Source organism: Anguilla rostrata, chromosome 1 (genome assembly GCF_018555375.3).
Source record: "Anguilla rostrata isolate EN2019 chromosome 1, ASM1855537v3, whole genome shotgun sequence".
NCBI classification, from domain to species: domain Eukaryota; kingdom Metazoa; phylum Chordata; class Actinopteri; order Anguilliformes; family Anguillidae; genus Anguilla; species Anguilla rostrata.
The window spans coordinates 66,218,069-66,236,272 of record NC_057933.1 but is presented as its reverse complement, the minus strand read 5'-3'; the positions used below and the strand labels follow the sequence as shown (position 1 = coordinate 66,236,272).

Below are 18,204 nucleotides of genomic sequence, written 5' to 3'. Positions count from 1 at the left end.
ACCATGTTTTTGGTGTTGGTGGGCAGTGCTTTTCCCCCTCCAAACACAGCATTGTGCATTTTTGCAAAAAAAAACAAAAACTGAAGGAACATTGTCCCAGAAGTGTTGTAGTACATCCAGGTGGTCTTCTGAGCAATGTTTTTTTGGAGAACACATGTTTCCTCCATGGTGTCCTCTTATGAATACCATTCTTGTTATGTGTTTTTCTTATAGTGGACACATGAGCAGAGACTTTGGAAATTTCAAGAGATTTCTGCAGGTTCTTTGTTACTACCCAATGGTTCTTTTTGACCTCCTTCAGGATTGCATGCGGGGCTCTTGCTATGATCTTTGCAGGATGCCAACTACTAGGGAGAGTAGCAAAAGTACAGAATTTCCTCCATTTGTAGCAATTTATTTTATTGTGAATTGAAGAACACCCAGGCTTTTAGAAATACTTTTGTAGCCTTTTCTAGCTTTATGCATCTCTACAGTTATTTTAAAGCCCTCTGAAAATTGTTTTGATAATGGCATGGTTGATATGAGCAGATGTTTCTTGAGAACTGCAGACTGTCAGCAACCAAACTTTGTGTGCCATACCACCAATATCATCTCATTGATTGGAACAATGACTCCAATTAGGTTTTAGAGAAGTTACTAGCCTAGAGATTCACATCCTTTCTCCAACCTTGACTGTGAATGTTTAAATGTACAATTATTTGTTTGTTATTAGTTGAAGCAGATTGTGTTAGTCTATTATTGTGGCTTAAATGAAACTCAGACCACATTTAACCAGTAATTAATGCAGAAATCCAAGTAAGTCCAAAATGGTTCGCATACTTTTTCTTGAAACAGTACATGTAACTGTATTTGGCATTGTATGGCTGTGTATTGTCATCTGTCCTTATCAAAGGAGAGCAACAGAAACTTTAGCCATTGGGGTTCAAGGTTGAATCACAGTAATAAAGGTCTGTGCATGTTTCCCTTCCAGCTGTGCTGTATTTCAGTCCTAGCATATGAATTTTTAAAAATGTAATACATTACATACAGCCAATCAATAATAAAAATAAAATATATTTATGTCATCCCATTAATTCCCTGAATGAAATTTATTTTTCAACTTGCATAGCTATATTTGTCACTTCCAGCATATTTACTACAGACTGTACATTTGTTTTCAGTTCATTTATTTGTTGAAAAGCCAGTGTGAACTATCCTGTTTGGGGCACAATGTCTTCATAGTAGAAATATGGCTGTCAAATTCTAAATAATGGAATTATGGCTGGACAAAAACACAAATAGAAACCAAAAACAAGTCAGTTAATATACAGTAATTGTTCACAATAACATTATATGCCATTTATTCTGTATGCTAACACTTGAAACCCTTCGGTGAAATTAACTTGTATGTATGCATGTATGTACTATTAAACATATTTTTTAAAACCTTTCTGGTTAAATTTGAATGAACATGAATTTGAATATGTTTTCCATATTTATTTTGCAATGTGATTAAAAGAACACAATTGATACATTTCACTTATAAAAAATAAGCAAATTATCAGAGTTTTTGTGTTGACATGGGATATTTTGTTTGACACACAGCACTGTGAAAAAGGTAACTAACTCAGTAGAACAGATGACTTGCAAAACAGCCACACTCAAGCCTGGTCACCCTAAGTCACATGCAGAGTTTGAATGTGAGGAGTCCCATTCCGCATTTCTGGTCACCCACTCCATTCCTCTTCATTCTCTAAGAGTAATAGGGAGCTCTGTCCTCTGCTCATCAATTCTTCCTCCTTGTACCCTCAATAGCAGTGAGAAGAAATCTTCATCGTCCATTGGGCCAGGAGCAGCACTACGCTGCTCTTCCAGTCTCCCCTGAGCCTGTGAAAGAGGAGGAAGACAGTTACAACAAAAACTGAAAACAATACACTACACAATACACATCTGGATCATTTAACAACTACATGTATGTGAATATGTACATATATACACAATATCTTGAATTAGATCATATCCAACCGGATGAAAGTTAGTTAATTCCTTGCCCCCGATTGGTGAAATACTTCAAACAGCATCTTTTAAGTCCTGATCCTGTATAATTTTTTCAAAAGCAAACACTGGCAGTTTTAAATCAATAATTTGAAAAATTATTGTTCCTATTTTCCTCAAACCTATCATGATAATTACTTGAGAAGTCAGAATCATGTTGTACAATTCTTCTTTAGGAGCAGGTCTTGGAGCCACTCTCTTTGACTCCGCCCCCTTAAGGCTAGCCTTCCTGTCATTGGCTTTTCGTTGAAGAGGTGGTTGAGGGGGTGGGATATCATGTAACTCTGCTCGCTGGTCATCAAGACGACGGCCTTGGGATGTAGCCACAAATTCAAAAAACTCCTCTTTCTGCAACGATGTCATCGAGGAGAAAACCACTATGGTGATGAAGGGGAGGGAAAACAGTTGTAATTTGTTTCTGGTAATTCAATTTCATCCTTTTGAATATACTTTTCACAAGCAAAGTTGATAGCTACAGCATGGATGAAAATTCCTCAAATTCTGTCATCCAACTAGGAAGAGTTTATTCATTAAAAAGCAGTGAATGTGTTCTCCAAAGCTTTAGACTAATGCCACATGAACACAGCTCAAACGGATTCTATAGTACATGCACATCACAGCATGCTTGATATTAATATCTATTTTCAGTGTACAGTTTTCATAATTTCTCTTTTTCTCTCATTCTCTTCCATCTCTTGCCTTCTTGCTTTCTCATTTGAATTGAACTCTGTCAATCTGTCATTCACAAGCGCTGAGAGATGCTAAATACTTTTTCAGGTCAAATGCACCATTGTGTTAGTCTCACTGACAATTTAAAAACAAATTAAAACTCCAAAACTTTTATGAATATACAGCATGTGTGTCATAACCATCTAATGTATTACTGTGCATTACAGCTATTCCAGCTCCCTCTCACCTCGGTGCCGGGGTACAGGAGTACTTGGCTCAGAATGGCATCTCCGCTCCACTATGAAAGAGCAACGCTGGTCATTCAGCCTTCTTCCTTCTTGTAAAGAGCACAGCAATTCATACAGCGAGTCTGGGAAGTCAGGAGTTAACCGGCGAATCTAAGCAAGAGAGAAGAAGGAGGGGCAAAAATCTGTGAAATATTTATATTTATACTGCCTATTGCACATGATATACGTGCTAATTCTATGTGCCACATCAGTAAAGCTTTGCAAAAGTAGCAACCATATGACATATTATTCTCACATATCAGTGTGAAAGATGTGCCAACTTGTGCCCATCAATTCAGGATTTATAAATACACAGCATTTATGTAAGAGGTGTGTTTCCTGACTGCAAATGAATAAGCCATGTAAATGAAAATTAAGGTAATTCTTGTGAAAACACTTAAATAATTATGTGAGGAGGGTAGCTTATAGTAATGTCATTTCTGTCTTTCACAGTCAACTGATAATCTGTCATTTTAAACTATTTTAGCCACTTCAGCATTTTTGTCATGTTCTCAAATATACCAAAATTGTGGGAACCAACCATAATTTTTGCAGGACACTCCTCAAAATGGACAATAGAAAAAAATCTTACAGATACATCAATTAAGAGTCAGCATTAGTGTGTTACCCAAAAATGGCAGTATTTTGTGTGTCATGTTTTGTATTCTCTAATTTATTATTGAAATATTAATCTCAAGTTACCCTTGTGTATTCCATATTGCCCTTCTTAAAGCGTTAATCATATCGCAGCAATTCCCTATATTATTCATTTTCTCATTCAAGAGTTGTATTTTGTGTTGTAAAGAACCTCAATTCCTCATTTTACAAGTACTCCAGTCTTTACCAAATAACTTTACTAATAAAGAGGGGAGAGAGGGTGAGTCATAAAACAGAAAGGGGGGGGCAGTTTTACCTGTTTCTGTGCATCCTGGGGACTCAGTCTGTCTCTGGAGTTTGGTTCAGCGGATACTGGGTCAATAAGTTGTGCTACTGGCTTGACATTTGTTGTGTCCTGCTGTCTTTCTCTGACTAGTCCTTCCTCTCCGTCTGTCTCCCTAGTTGTCTCTGTTTTAATCTTTTCTACAATATGGCTTCCTTCTTCTCTGTTTATTTTTGCATTCACATCTTTGATTGTTTGATCTTCAAAATCCATTTTATTTTTCTCCCTCCCTTCATCATCCCTCCTTTGTTCCTGATTCACCTCTTCTGTTCTTTCATCTCTCTCTGTCTCAACACTGTTCTGTCTCTTTATTTCCAACTCTGGGTCTTGTATTTTATTCTTTATACTCTCTGTCTCTCCATCCTCACTTTCTCTTTCTCCACTAAAGTGTTTTCTCTCTTCCACTGGATCTTCTGTGTCCTCTTTGTTGACCCTGTCATCTTCACCGTCTATTTCACCACCTTTCTCTTCATTTAAAAGGTGTTCAAACGGGTTCACTTTTGTTGTATCAACTGTGATGTCCACAGACTCAGTGTTTACCTCCATTGACCTTTGTAGCAGTCCACTATCAAACATGTGAACCTGAACAAAACAATATGTGTACACACTTATTCTTCAGTCATCTTTTCAGTGTAATGATACACAAAACTATTGCAGTGCATTATAACATCGAAACCATGAAAATACTGTAAACTCTAAACAGTAAAAAAAGAATTTGCATTGAATATGCAACAGCATATGAATTCACATCTATTACAAAGTCACAAATTAATCAACAGACACAATTTGCGGCATAACAATGTTGTCCTGTATATTATCAGTACTTGTTGTATATCATCCTTAAAGCAACATGCAGTACTTACACAGACTTAAACAATTTCATTCTCTATCTGCAATTCCTTCACATTGTGCCTTAGCCAACATGAATGTCAGTGTAATCCTAATGTTCTGTCATAGCAAAACTGTGTATTCGAGTCTGTCTGTCTGTCCTCCCCCTCACTTCCTTGCCCCCAACATAAATCTTTTAACTCTCTTACCTGTTTTGATGTCTGTCTTTCGCTGAACATCAGCTCCTTGAATTGACAATAACTACATGCAACATAATTCTCTCAACAGTTTGTCAGTCACAAACAAATTTACAACAAAAAATTGTGATAAAGCTGGGAGCACAGAGTCACAAGGCGTGTTCTTTTTCTCCCTCCGTCTGTATCTTTCTCTTCCTGTTCCTCTCTCTTACCCCCACCCCCCACCCCTATCTCTAATACGTGCACGCATCTGATATTACGCTGTAAAAAATGATCAGAGTAGATTGAGTGTATATTAAGACTGAAGGCTTACTACTGTTCTGGGGTCAGACACTGCAAATAATCAATCTAATGTATAAAAAAACAGAACCGTTTATCAAAAACAATCTCATTTTGAAGAGAATGTGTACAATTATATGCTACTGTGACCTTTTTCAAATTATACTCACACCCCCATGTTTACACTGTACACTTTACCTTGAAATAGTTATCATTTTCGTCTTTGTTTTGCTTCCGTACACCGCATTACACAACCTGTCCATATCTGTCAGGGCCTATCTGGAATGTGAATTTGAATTTTTTTTTATGAGTCACTGTAAAATTTCAGCTTGAGCTGAAAATATTTGAAAAATGTGCCTTTTCTAAAAGTCACGATTACTTGAAGTGTTCCATATTTTTGTATAGTCTGTTCAGTTTGCAAAGCATCTATAACAGGGTTTATGATTGAAAATATGTTGAAACAGCATCTGTTTGTGTGACAACGAATTTGTGGTTATACTGACTTCCTGTTGACTGAAAGCTAAAAGAGAAGTACAGACAGAGAAAGCGACAGAGAAAAAGAAACAATTGGAGGCCATAGAACTTGGTGTTGGCAGAGAGCAAGCGAACAAGGGAAAGAGATTGTAAAATTATAATATTCTTTAGCCTGAATTTACAGCTTTGATTCCTGTATCTAATTAGTTTATCACAATATGCATTTACTTTATTATTTTATTTATAATTATGTAAACCAGTGCATGTCTAAAACAAGGTTACTGCACTGATGGGGGTAGCAGTAGCTTGTTATTGTTATCATTCATCGGCTGGTGATACTGGGAGGGTATTAACAATGAAGTTCATGTTCAATGTTTTTTTTATTTAGTTGGTCTACTCTTGCACACAAGAGCAGAGTCCAGTGCATGAATTGGGTCAGTGGTATTTTCTCTGTCTCTATGCACAGCAGTGACTCCTGGTTGATTGACCCACAGCCTACTTACACCAAGTCCATATGAGGTTTGCTCCTACAATGTAATGACTGCACACATCAACTGGTGAACTGAAATATGAAAATAAATCCTGATTGGCGACATACACCTTGGAGGAAATCAGTAGGAGAGGTTATTGCAATGATGAGACACGAAAATATGATTGTCCTTTCTAAATGAAAAGAATAACCAGGAAAAAAATACATGAATGACCCTAGCCAAAACATCAGAGCAGTAGCGATACAAGCCTCATTTGGGTAGGGTGGCTGCTTAATTTTTGCCAGCATTGGACACCAGCAGATTTGTTTTATTACTGCCCAAAATTAAGTTTAGTGCAGGGAGGGCACTGGAAAAGAGTTTACAAACAGAACACCGGGGCCTTGTTTCTGACCTTTGTGGGTGGGTTTTCAGAGATCACTGGATGTTGTTTTTTTCTTCTAACCAGGCACCACTGACCGGTTTAATAAGGTTCAATAACCCACTGTAGATGGTGGAATAATTACCAAAGCATTATGCTATCATTGTTTTTAGGTTGCAAATATGAAGTTTATCCTTTCTCTGGAGACAAGAAACAAGGAACACTAGAAAAAAAGACCCTGCAAAATAAATAAGCCAAAAGGGTCACCGTAGTCATTTATAGTGGCTATAATTCGTTACACTTTTGTTGACTATTTTTCATATTTTTATCAAGATGTAGTCACACGAGTTAAATTTATCTCCGCAGCCACCTGCCGTTTTTCTGCACGTCGCTAGGGGACCTTATGTGTAACTTTTGAAGGGTGCAAATGAGTACCTACCGCCACATTGACTGTTTGCACGAGATGTTGCAGCAGCAGCCACTAACGGGGAACGGGCCCAATGGCCGAGGCCTCGGAATGAATACGCACCCTGGTCTGCATGCCCTCAACTCGGTCCATCCACCTTCGCAACACCGCTCTGAAGGAGAAACGGGCCTGGATGGTTCCGAAAATGGCATCGAAAGCCGTAGAGACATCGGAGATATTTTGCAGCAAATTATGACTATTACCGACCAGAGTTTGGACGAAGCCCAAGCAAAGTTAGTAACAAAACATTCACTTTCGACTGTTAGCTGGCTAGCCAACTCCAAAATAACTAGCCGACTAACTAACATAGATTGGTTTGGAATATTATTTATAGTAACGTTAGCTTGCTAGGTTGCTGAAACTATCCAGTTTTGCCAAGTTTAAGGTAATGACTTTTCTGGGCTTTTGACGAGTGGTGTTGTAGTTTGCTAGCTAGCGAGTTGTCCTGTTATGTAGTTGGCTAGCTATCTACGAAGCTACCAGTCCAACTAAAATACTCATACCCAGCAGTAGCCAATCCCGTGATTTTCTTGCGCTAGCAAACAAGCACGAAGAAACTGCAAAGTTTCAGCTATGAGTGTAGGAGTTATGATGGCTGAATGTTCAGCGTTAAAACAGGGTGTTTTCCAAAAACCCAAGTTAGCCCCTGATGCTAACTTTGCTATCAAGTTAGCTAGCCGACTAAAAGTTAGCCAATATCGCATTCGCCAATACTGGGCTTTGTAGCAGCTAGCTAGTTAAGTCAAACTGCTAGTTAATGCTGAGTTAGAAATGAAGTCTCACAAATCGGCGAACTAACTGCAAAGCCTTCTTGTAAACCCTGGCATATAACGTCGTTTGTTATGGAAACCGACCACTTATGTGCAAACCACTGTTAAAGCTAGCCAGTTAATGCTAGCTAACAGTTGGCTACTTAAAATTCCAAGTTGGATCAAGCTAGCTAACGATCCAGGTTAACCATACGTCATCCATAGCTGATTATATTTGGCTGAACCAATGCAGCATTTTGTTTTATTTTATGAAGTTCTGTTTATATAGCTGTAGCTATTTATTTTTACCCGACAGAAAACACGCCTTGAATTGTCACCGAATGAAACCGGCTTTGTTCAGCGTGTTGTGTGAAATCAAAGAGAAAACCGGTGAGTTTTCTTTTTTTATTATAATTTCATTAGAGAGGTTACTATTGTTTATACTTTTATTTAGTTTAATAGATTATTTCAATTTATTTTACACGCATTCAGTCCGTAACGTTTGCTAACTATATACTACAAGATATGCACACGCCATGTTGGTTCATAATAATATATTGAGCTAGATAGTAGTCTGCTGTTAAAAAGAAAGATTAAAAACAGTCGTGGTCGTTCAAATATCCGATGATTTTTTGAGAAATTGCAATGATTCTCTCTCCCTTTTGTTTTTACGAGGTCATTGAATGCATTATATAGTAGTGGTTGAGCAAGTATGCTGCTATTCCTATTAGCAAATCAGCGTTTTGATTTCGCCAAGAAGCTGACGCCATTTTGGCTCGTAAAGTCACTTTTAAATCTTGGCCGAGAAGAAAACAAGTTGGGGAAAAGGGGTGGACATCAATGTGCATTAGGTACATACAGCTTAAGTATGTCAGTGGTTATGTGTAGTTGTTTAAAAGCCAGTATCCCAACAAAATGTGTGAGCAACTACCCGGATAAATAATAAGATAATCAATATTATTTCGGGATTTGTCATGAGAGATCATGATCATTAAAAGGCTCACTTAATAACTGAAATAATTTAGTAAAAAGATTTTTTTTTGACTTTTTTCGGCGCTTCTCCCTGTCGGTTGACTTTAGGTCGGGTTTTTAAACGGGAAGCATAGGCTCATATTTTGTCAGTGGGTTTGTGGGATTCCTGTCTTAATAAGAGTGGAGTCTTTGAACATGTGCCACATTTATTTACGATTATTATTACATTTTAAGTGGGAGATTTTAATAATTTTCTAAATTAAATCTACAGAAACGATATTACACTCATAATTTAGGCAGTATTTTTGATCATTAAAGCAATACCCACATTTCAGTTTTGAAATCAAAGTGCCAGTTTTGGAACATTTTTGGCCCTATAAGCTGCTTCCTCTTAAGACCCAATGTCAGTGTACTGAAAATGACAGGGTCTTAAAAGAGGAAGCAGCTTATTGTGACAAAAATGTTTAAAAATACGGGGACTTATTAAACTTTAAGATTTCTGTCAGATATCAAAACTTCAGGAGAATCTGACAAGTTAGCGCTCCAAATTCACTTGGTCTAGGACGGAGTGTAGTACAGTGGGTAAGGAACTAGACTTGTAACCGAAAGGTCGCAGGTTCGATTCCCGAGTAGGACACTGCCGTTGTACCCTTGAGCAAGGTACTTAACCAAAATTCCTTCAGTATATATCCAGCTGTATAAATGGATACTATGTAAAAAAAAAAAAAAAAAAAGTTGTGTAACTCTGGATAAGAGCGTCTGCTAAATGCCTGTAATGTAATGGTGTTTCCCTTAATTTTCTAGATTGGCCATGTAGGATTATCCATCAAAAAAGCAGTATTAAACATAAATTCTAAAATGGATCCGTAGAACAAAAATGAACCATAAACGGATTTATGTTGCTGCTCTCTGTGACACTTTTCAGAACTCTTTTGTTGCATGTCCATTGTCCAAGGAGGTGTGGAGCAACGTTTCAGATTAAAGATGGAAGCTATAGGCAGTTATCTGTGAATATTCTGAGGTTAGCACTCGCAGAAAAGTCATTTTTGTAAATTGTTTTTGGAGTCTGAACAAAAATAGTTTTTGTTTCCATACTCACCGCTGCTTTAGAATGCCAATATTCACTTTTTAATTTATGAAGTTGACAGAGTTAAGTTGATAGCTGCTGTTTCAGGGTTATGGGGCTATAGTCCAGGCATCAAGTTTAAATTGCACTGCTAGAATATTTCAGCTGCATGGCTGAAGCATTTTAGTATAGTGTGGTATTTTATATAATTCGACAAATGCGGGCAATATTTACTAAACATTTGAGGAATATAAAATTCCCACAAGGCCATTAGGCACAGTAAATTCCCCTTTCATGTTTGCTAAGCTGGTGCCCTGCATTTAGCACACATGAAATGTGATTAAAAGCATGGCCTGCTGAATTTACCCACTGAATAAATTTCATTTTTTTAAATGCAAGTCATTTACAATGTAGGCTAAGTCCAAAAAATGGACAAGACAGCGTGTATTAGCTGATGAATCAGACAGTCTTCTTCGATATCGAAATTGCGGGCTGCAATTTCACAAAATGAATCTTGTGTGTCTGTTTTACCACCTTGGGGAAGTAGGTCTTTTGACTACGAATGATTAAATTGACATGGTTGATGTAATTTCTCCTAGGAGAAGATATCATTGGCATCAGAGCTAGTAAATTTCAATTGAGAGAATATTTTCTTCTCAATCATTCCTCATGGAATTGACCTGCATTTTTTTGTCATAACCTATAAGCTCCCCTGATACAGTCTGCTATGCTATGATGAAGAATGACTTGAAACCTTGCAAACTTACCATTCCTATAACATGGAAGTGTCTCCATGCTACCTATTGTTTCTGGCATATTGTGTTCTGATAGTTTTACATTTTTACAGTCATTCAGTTTTATAGTAGAGGTGATAGTCTCACAGTCTTAATTTTACTTGTGCAGTGAGTTCGTTTTCTGTGGGGTTTAAGCATCGTTAATTACACATTTAAATTGTGTAACTAGTCACACAAATGTATATGCTTAAATGTAATCCAGGCTGGCTATGTGTCTGATCTGTAGATTACTTGTTGGATGGGGAAAAGTTATAGCTGGGGCTTTTGTGGATAGAGAATTTGGTAGTAGATACATTTTTTTAAATGGTGATATTTTCCTGGAAATTGAAATATATGGTGCTTACTGTTATTTAGCACACTATCTGATTGCGGTCCTGAGTTGCCTAACCTTAGATTAGATAGGCATGAATCATGTAATGTGAAGTCCTGAACATTTTATTTAAGAAATTAGACAACAGGGTTACAAATGGGCATCCTTATGCAACCAAGCCATTTAAAAAATTTAAAGGCTGCAATGAATTTGAATGTTCTCCCAGAGGATGATTTGCTTTGTTCTGTGAGAAATTGAAGTTGGTGTCCGATATTGAAGGCTTATTTCCATCAAGGAGTTTGACAACAATGTTGTGAATATTCAAGGTACAACAACTTCTGATTGGTCAGCAAAAACTGATGAACCTTTCCTGTGTTTCAGGCTTGTCTATGAGAAGTAATCAGGAGGAGGAGCCCCAGGACCCTCAGCTTGTGCGATTGGACAACATGCTCCTGGCAGAAGGTGTTGCAGGGCCAGAAAAAGGAGGCGGTGCAGCAGCTGCCGTATCCGCAGCAACCAGCTCGGGCGGAATGTCACCAGACAGCTCACTGGAGCATTCTGACTACAAGAGCAAGCTGAGCCAGATTCGGAACATCTACCACACTGAGCTTGAGAAATATGAGCAGGTACTTTGCTGATGTATTTGGTGGACTCGTTTGGACTTGCCCAGTTGACCAGTGGCAAGAAGGAGGTGATCTTAAATCTTATTCAGGTAGATGAGGAATTTGATTAATCAGTGAGGTCATTACAAGCTCAGGTGGTGTAGAATAGGTGTCCAATGCTGGGTCTTGTTTCAGGACTAAGTAAACTTGTTAACCACTTGAAACACGTGGCAGATACAAATGCTTACTATTGCTTAGGCAATTGCAACTGCACCTGGAACATTTCTTACCATATGAACCATCCATCCAGAATTTGATTAAATTGGCCCTGTTTCCTTGCAACGCACAGATATGGGTAATATTTAATTGGTAGCAGTGCAGGGAGGAGAGTCCAAAATATCCTTCTCCACATTGGTAGACATAAAGGCAGCATTTCTGAGCTTTGTGTACATGTGACTATTTCCTTCAGGCGTGCAGTGAATTCACTACACATGTGATGAACCTTCTGAGGGAGCAGTCTCGCACCCGACCCGTTTCCCCTCGCGAGATCGAGCGCATGGTAGCCATCATACACCGCAAGTTCAGCTCCATCCAGACGCAGCTCAAACAGAGCACCTGCGAGGCAGTCATGATCCTGCGGTCCCGCTTCCTCGACGCCAGGTGTGTGTGCGTGCGCGCACATGCGGTCACCTTTGATTGGCCGCCACCTGCACGTGATGGCCAGTCTTGGATGCTCCTTTTCACTTTTCTCTACTGCTGCACCCCAGTATTCGATAAATGTATCCTCCTTTCCTCCACTACCACCCCCTCTCCTCCGTGCCCCAGAAACCGGTCCTCGTGTCCTCCCTCCCTCCAGTGTCCCGGTACCGGAGGACACGAGCGATGCGCACAGAACTGTATTGGCGAAGCGGCTTCAAACTCGTCTCCTCCCCTCCTTTCCTCCACATACTTCTGGGCTGAAGTGTGGTGGTGGGGGAGTGGAGGAAAGGAGCTTTATTGAGGCATATGACAGACACTTGGAAAGGGTTGTGCTGACTTCTTTCGGTGAATTGCATTACCTTTATCTACATTCTTTGATTTAAAAAAAATGTGTATATTTTTTGAAAGTAAACCATGAAATCATGCAGCAACCATGGTAAATTGGTATTTAAGGGCGTGCTGCCCTAATCGTTGTATTGTGGATCATATTTTTACTTTGTGAAAGGTACTAGTATCGGTTTTAAAATTACAGATTCGAAGTGATTAGAAAAGTTGGAGAAAATTGCCAAGGTCGTCGTGCACAAATCTAGTGAAACCTGCACGTGGTCCGGTCAGTCTTGTTATCATTACTCTGAAAAATGGCCATCACCTGTCATTACTCCTGGTGGCCATCTTAGATTAAGGTGACTTCATTGCCAATTAAGGTAGCTGGAATTAGTTTTTTTATGGATTCACACATAAAACATGGTCCCCCTACGCTTGTAGTCCCCCACATACATGATATCATCAAAGAGGTTAGAGTGCAGGGTCAGCCGCAGTGTAGTGCCCCTGGAGCAGTTATGGGGTTTAATGCCTTGCTCAAGCGCGCTTCAGCAGTGTTGCTGGGCACCATCTAGTTGCTAGCCCACAACTGGCATCAACCATGGATCCCTAGCCACCCACAAAACTATCTACAGTGATAGGCCTACAGTCAGAGACGAATTAGCTTAGCAAAATATGCACACACAGTTCCCTGCGTTCAGTCTTTTCAGAAAAACAGTAAATGCAAATGCATCGCTGGGCACATTAAAAGTAATTGCATTTCTTCACTGTACAATACTGGATCTCTGTCATTTTTGATGACCCAATTCCAGTTCATTCTGCTGTCATAACGTTATGGCTGTCTATATATAGACTTCTATAAGCCCACATGTGCTCCTCTGTTTTAACAGGCGCAAGCGACGTAACTTCAGCAAGCAGGCGACGGAGGTCCTGAATGAATATTTTTACTCTCACCTCTCAAACCCTTACCCCAGCGAGGAGGCCAAGGAGGAGCTTGCCAAGCAGTGCAGCATCACTGTTTCTCAGGTGTGTCTCGCTGTCGTCCGCCACTTGTTGATTTTTCTTTCTCTTTCTTTCACCTACAGTTGCGCTCTGTTGCTTGTGCCTGGTTGACATATGTAGTCTTACCCCTCACTCTGGCACTATTCTACTCTTTCCCACACACTTCTGATACTGTCATTCTGCATGTCCTTGTTTTGTTCATGACTTCTATCTACAGCCCCATATTTTCCTCTCACTGTTTTTTCAAAATGCTTAACTCACTCATGCTGTATATAAATATGTTGAGTAGTGGTCTCTGCATGTGAACAGTTCAGACTGATCAAGAGTATATACTAATGAGTTAGCAATGCTATATATATATATATACACACACACACACACACACACAACACACACACACACACACACACTCACCGGCCACTTCATTAGGTGACAGCAGTGGCACCCGGTCTGGTCTTCGCTGCTGTAGCCCATCTGCTTCAAGATTTGACGTGGTGTGCAGTCAGAGATGCTCTTCTGCATACCTCGGTTGTAACGAGTGGTTATTTGAGTTACTGTTGCCTTTCTATCAGCTCGAACCAGTCTGGCCATTCTCCTCTGACCTCTGCCATCAACAAGGCATTTTCGCCCAGAGAACTGCCACTCACCGGATAGTTTCTCTTTTTCGGACTATTCTCTGTAAACCCTAGAGATGGTTGTGCGGGAAAATCCCTGTATATCAGCAGTTTATGAAATACTCAAACCAGCCCGTCTGGCACCAACGACCATGCCACGTTCACTTAAATCACCTTTCTTCCCCATTCTTATGCTTGGTTTGAACTTCAGCAGATCGTCTTGACCATGTCTAAATGCATTGAGTTGCTGCCACGTGATTGGCTGATTAGATATTTGTGTTAATGGGTGCAATTTGCAGTTGAACAGGTGTAGCTAATGAAGTGACCTGTGAGTGTATATATATATTTATATATCCATAAACATGAGTCTGAGATGAGCATTACCCAGAGAAACGCCTACCTTTCTCTGGACTGCTGTACGGTCATAGTCTTATTTGCTCTGGCTCTTAACAGGTGTCAAACTGGTTTGGTAATAAGCGGATCCGCTACAAGAAGAACATTAGCAAGTTCCAAGAGGAGGCCAATATATATGCCATGAAGACTGCCATAGGGGCAACCCAGAATGAGGACTCTCCACACACTCCAAACTCTACAGGTGAGCTTCTGCATACAAATGGTGTATATATACACCAGTTTTTTTTCATCTCTTGATCACGTCGATTTACGTCTTCCAAAAGAGTTTTTCTTGAATAACATATTCTTTGCCGATGTGTTAATGTATTCATGTATTTGTTGTGCAGGTCTGCGGGCTTAATTTTGTTCTACCATTTTTTGTCTGCTTCCTTTTTGCAGGCTCGGGGTCTTTCTCTCTCTCTGGCTCAGCTGACCTGTTTTTGGGGGCTCCTCCCATGAATGGAGGGCAGGCGGCCTACCACATGGGGCCTCAGGTATTAGAATGCATTTTACTTTATTCCCCTTCAGCAGCAGTAATTCAAGTAATTCAACACCGTTTTAATAGAAAAAAATTGTTCATCAGCATGTTTTATTTTTCAAAAATGAAAGGTGTACATGTTTAATAAACAGCCCCCCACAAAGAATTTTTGGAATTTTTCAATTTCTGTCAAGTGGGATGGAACGCATTGGTGGACAGCAATCTTCAGGTTCAAGCTCCGATTCAGTAGGATTTTTCTGGACAACTCCTGAATGCTGACCTCCATTTTGACAGCCATTAATTTGTAGTTTTGCTGTATGCTGTGGATCATTGTCCTATTAGAACATGAATTTTCCCATACTGAAATTAGTGGTTTTTGCATGGTTGCAGAGAAAAATGCTTTCATTCATTTTAGTGTGAACAAGTTCTACACCTAATAAAACTTGAGTGTATTCATGCTGTTATTTGGATGGCTAACGCCATATTACAGTGTTGAAGACAGGTAAATGATGTCACTGAATGTGAACAGACCTTGCCCCCAGCATTGTGCTTCTGTCTGAACCCCCTATCCTCTCTCTGGTAGGACTCAGTGACTCAGTCCCGTTTCTCAGACAGACTGTACAGCCCCAGAGAAAGCCGGGTGAGAGAGCTTTAATATCAGGCCAATCCATTTTTAGCACATACTCCTCCTGGTTTCAGATCCAATCAATAGTATGGCGATCTTGTCTTTCTGAGTGGTTGAAATTATTCAGTTATTCAAATGATTTCAGCTTGCCTTTGAAATGAATTCCTGCAGTTATGTTGTTAAAGGCAGAATTTTGTCCGTGTGTGGCTAATTTATAATAATGCTAAGAGCTTTGTGTTTATTTATACTTGTCCACATTCACAAATTGTTCCTCGTTTTCAGACTAATGGTAGTTGGCAGGAGCCGGCCACGCCCCCTTCTGTTGCATCACCTGGCAGTGACCACTCGGAAAACTCCAACTGATGGCCCCACCCGTTTGCATTAAGGTTTTATTGGTTTGTTGGAAGAGGTGTGTCTTCGCTGGAGAAAGAAACAACAGAAAAAGTTATGCCACCATGGTTTATGCTTTTTTCAAAGCATCAATCCCTGTATGTCATCATGTGCGTGGGTGGTTGAGTGTGTGGTGTGTGTCTGGTATAGGACTGGGGCTGGGTTTTCCACTACTCTTATCTACTTGTTACTGCTGTGTGAGTGATGAGGGAGGGAGGGATGACTTGACAAAACTCCATTATCACTACTATTATATTATTATGATTATGTTTACCTTTTTTGCTCAGATAGAAGTGAAAGTATAAGGATGAGGGGGTAATAGAGATAAATCCAAAGATTGTTTTGTGTGTGCTTGTTTTACCTTTTTTTTCTACTGAGCTGTGTGTGTGCATATAATTATATGAATGAGGTGTGTGTACCTTGTCTATATTAACGGTCTGAATGAGTGTGTATATCAACAGTGCTGTCTTTTTTCTGTACAGTGAAACACCTGTATTCTCTACCTCTTTTACAATAAAGACTCTATATACACATTTACCCTGTCTTTCTAGGCCTCTGTACTTGTTCCTTGAGGACTGATTTTGTGTGGATAATCTTGTATACTAATGCCTGCGTCACAGGGGTCTTTCTCCATGCTTATTCAATCAGCCACATCTCCACTTTGTTAATTTTTGTGTAATGAATGCTTTTGATGCAGCCGTTCAAATGTGAGAACATTTTTCCATATTTACTTGAGACACACAATTAGTGTCGTTAACTTATTTACATTTTTTTCTTGCACATGGAATACTGTAATTAATATAATCCTTTTTTCTATTTTTAAATGTCCAGAACAGCCGGGGTTAATTTTCCAGTGACTGGTGGGAGAAAACCAAATTATTTTTTTTGGTTTTCTCTCGCAATCAGCTTTTCAGCTACAAAAGAATGTGTGGGTCAGGCTGGAACAGTGTTGTGCATCAACACCACAGTGACTGTACGTGCCATTATGAAAGCATGTTTACTTGTACAGTTTAGTATCTTATTTGTTCATTTTTTAAATTGTTAGGTCCCAGGTAAAATGTAAAATGATCGATTCTGCTAATGATTGTTGACATCTAACTTCAAGAGTCACCCTTGTCCATTTATCTTCAACATCTAATAATTTCTAATGGAAATGCCTTGTATAGCATTTTTTAGAAATTGTGTAGATTTCTAAAAAATGTGCATCCATCTTGAGCAGTGTCAAGGCTAGACTTGCCAGTTTTTAGTAGCAGCATCAATGAGTCCTAAGGTATGGAGAATGCATGTACATTTGCACTTAAGAATTAAGCAGATGCTCTTATCCAGGGCCATTTGCATAAGTACATGTGTTATTTTAAAGATGGAATTTGATGATGGGTAAATGTAAAAAGATGTCTGATAATGAAAAAATTACCCATTAAAAGGGAGAACTTTCCATTGCCTGGGGGCTCAATGGCTTAACAAAGGTGCATGTTTAGGGAAGGCTGTCTGTGGATGTTGGTCTGTGTCTCTTTAGCAGGTCTGCCTTCTGTTGGGATACAGTATTATTGTCAGCTGGTGAGTGTGCACTATACTGAAGCCAGGCTATTACGACGATAGCACTGGCAGCTGCTGTGATATTAAGCTGTGAAAATACAGATATGGCTAATCTGTGCCAGCTGACATTTATTTGGACGGGCAACCAGAGAATGTGTTAATCTCAGGGTTTATTTTCAACATTCTTCATTTACTGGCAATCATTCTGGCTTCATTGTTCCTAAGGAATGGTGGACATTTATTTAACATTTTCTCCCCAATCTGGAATTGCTGTGCTCATGCTAAAAAGTGATGGTGACTGTGTGACTTCAGTTACTCAAGCTGCAATGCAAACAAACTTTGTCCTATACAAAACATCAATTAATAGTGGTCAATAACACTCAACAAATATTTTGATGTTTTTGTTTCCAAGAATCTTGTGGGTAAAAATGGGTTTCTGCGAAGGATTACTTGCTGCAGACAAGGAGATGAGAATACAAATGAATTTGGTTATAAAGTTAATAACTTGACCTATGATAGCATTTCCTTACAAGAACAATCTGAAGCTCACCCTACTGTAGGTTTGAGAATTAGTTGGCAAAGAAAATTGTACGACGGTGATGATTGAAAATGTATGTTTTCCGACAGGTT

General features: G+C 39.2%; 2 protein-coding genes across 3 annotated transcripts; one reads left to right on the top strand and one right to left on the bottom strand.

Annotated features, from left to right (window-relative positions):
* Positions 1–1,149: 1,149 nt before the first annotated feature.
* Positions 1,150–5,157, bottom strand: LOC135263180 (G-protein-signaling modulator 2). The gene is made up of 5 exons (XM_064350877.1): positions 4,968–5,157; positions 3,904–4,512; positions 2,951–3,101; positions 2,173–2,411; positions 1,150–1,866 (listed from the first exon to the last, which is right to left on the bottom strand). Exons 1-5 carry the CDS (start codon positions 4,995–4,997, stop codon positions 1,726–1,728), a joined length of 1,170 nt encoding a protein of 389 aa, XP_064206947.1. The 5' UTR covers positions 4,998–5,157; the 3' UTR covers positions 1,150–1,725.
* A 1,821-nt stretch (positions 5,158–6,978) lies between these two features.
* Positions 6,979–16,575, top strand: pbx2 (pre-B-cell leukemia homeobox 2). 2 transcript variants are annotated; one of them, XM_064350856.1, is made up of 9 exons: positions 6,980–7,256; positions 8,089–8,162; positions 11,296–11,540; positions 11,986–12,176; positions 13,427–13,562; positions 14,606–14,747; positions 14,945–15,039; positions 15,607–15,663; positions 15,931–16,575. In XM_064350856.1, exons 1-9 carry the CDS (start codon positions 6,985–6,987, stop codon positions 16,009–16,011), a joined length of 1,293 nt encoding a protein of 430 aa, XP_064206926.1. In that variant the 5' UTR covers positions 6,980–6,984; the 3' UTR covers positions 16,012–16,575. The 2 variants fall into 2 exon arrangements, with proteins under 2 accessions (XP_064206935.1, XP_064206926.1); XM_064350865.1 differs by lacking the exon at positions 15,607–15,663 and having other exon boundaries at positions 6,979–7,256.
* Positions 16,576–18,204: the final 1,629 nt, after the last annotated feature.

Bases quoted from the DNA above. Each gene is read 5' to 3' on its own strand.
- pbx2 (XM_064350856.1), top strand. From the start codon at position 6,985: ATGAGTACCTACCGCCACATTGACTGTTTGCACGAGATGTTGCAGCAG. The intron at 13,563-14,605 runs GTGTGTCTCGCT...GGCTCTTAACAG, and splicing joins GCAGCATCACTGTTTCTCAG to GTGTCAAACTGGTTTGGTAA. The intron at 15,040-15,606 runs GTATTAGAATGC...TCTCTCTGGTAG, and splicing joins CCTACCACATGGGGCCTCAG to GACTCAGTGACTCAGTCCCG.
- LOC135263180 (XM_064350877.1), bottom strand. From the start codon at position 4,997: ATGTTCAGCGAAAGACAGACATCAAAACAG. The intron at 2,412-2,950 runs GTGAGAGGGAGC...TCATCACCATAG, and splicing joins TCCTGTACCCCGGCACCGAG to TGGTTTTCTCCTCGATGACA. The intron at 1,867-2,172 runs GTAATTATCATG...CCTCTTTCACAG, and splicing joins ACATGATTCTGACTTCTCAA to GCTCAGGGGAGACTGGAAGA.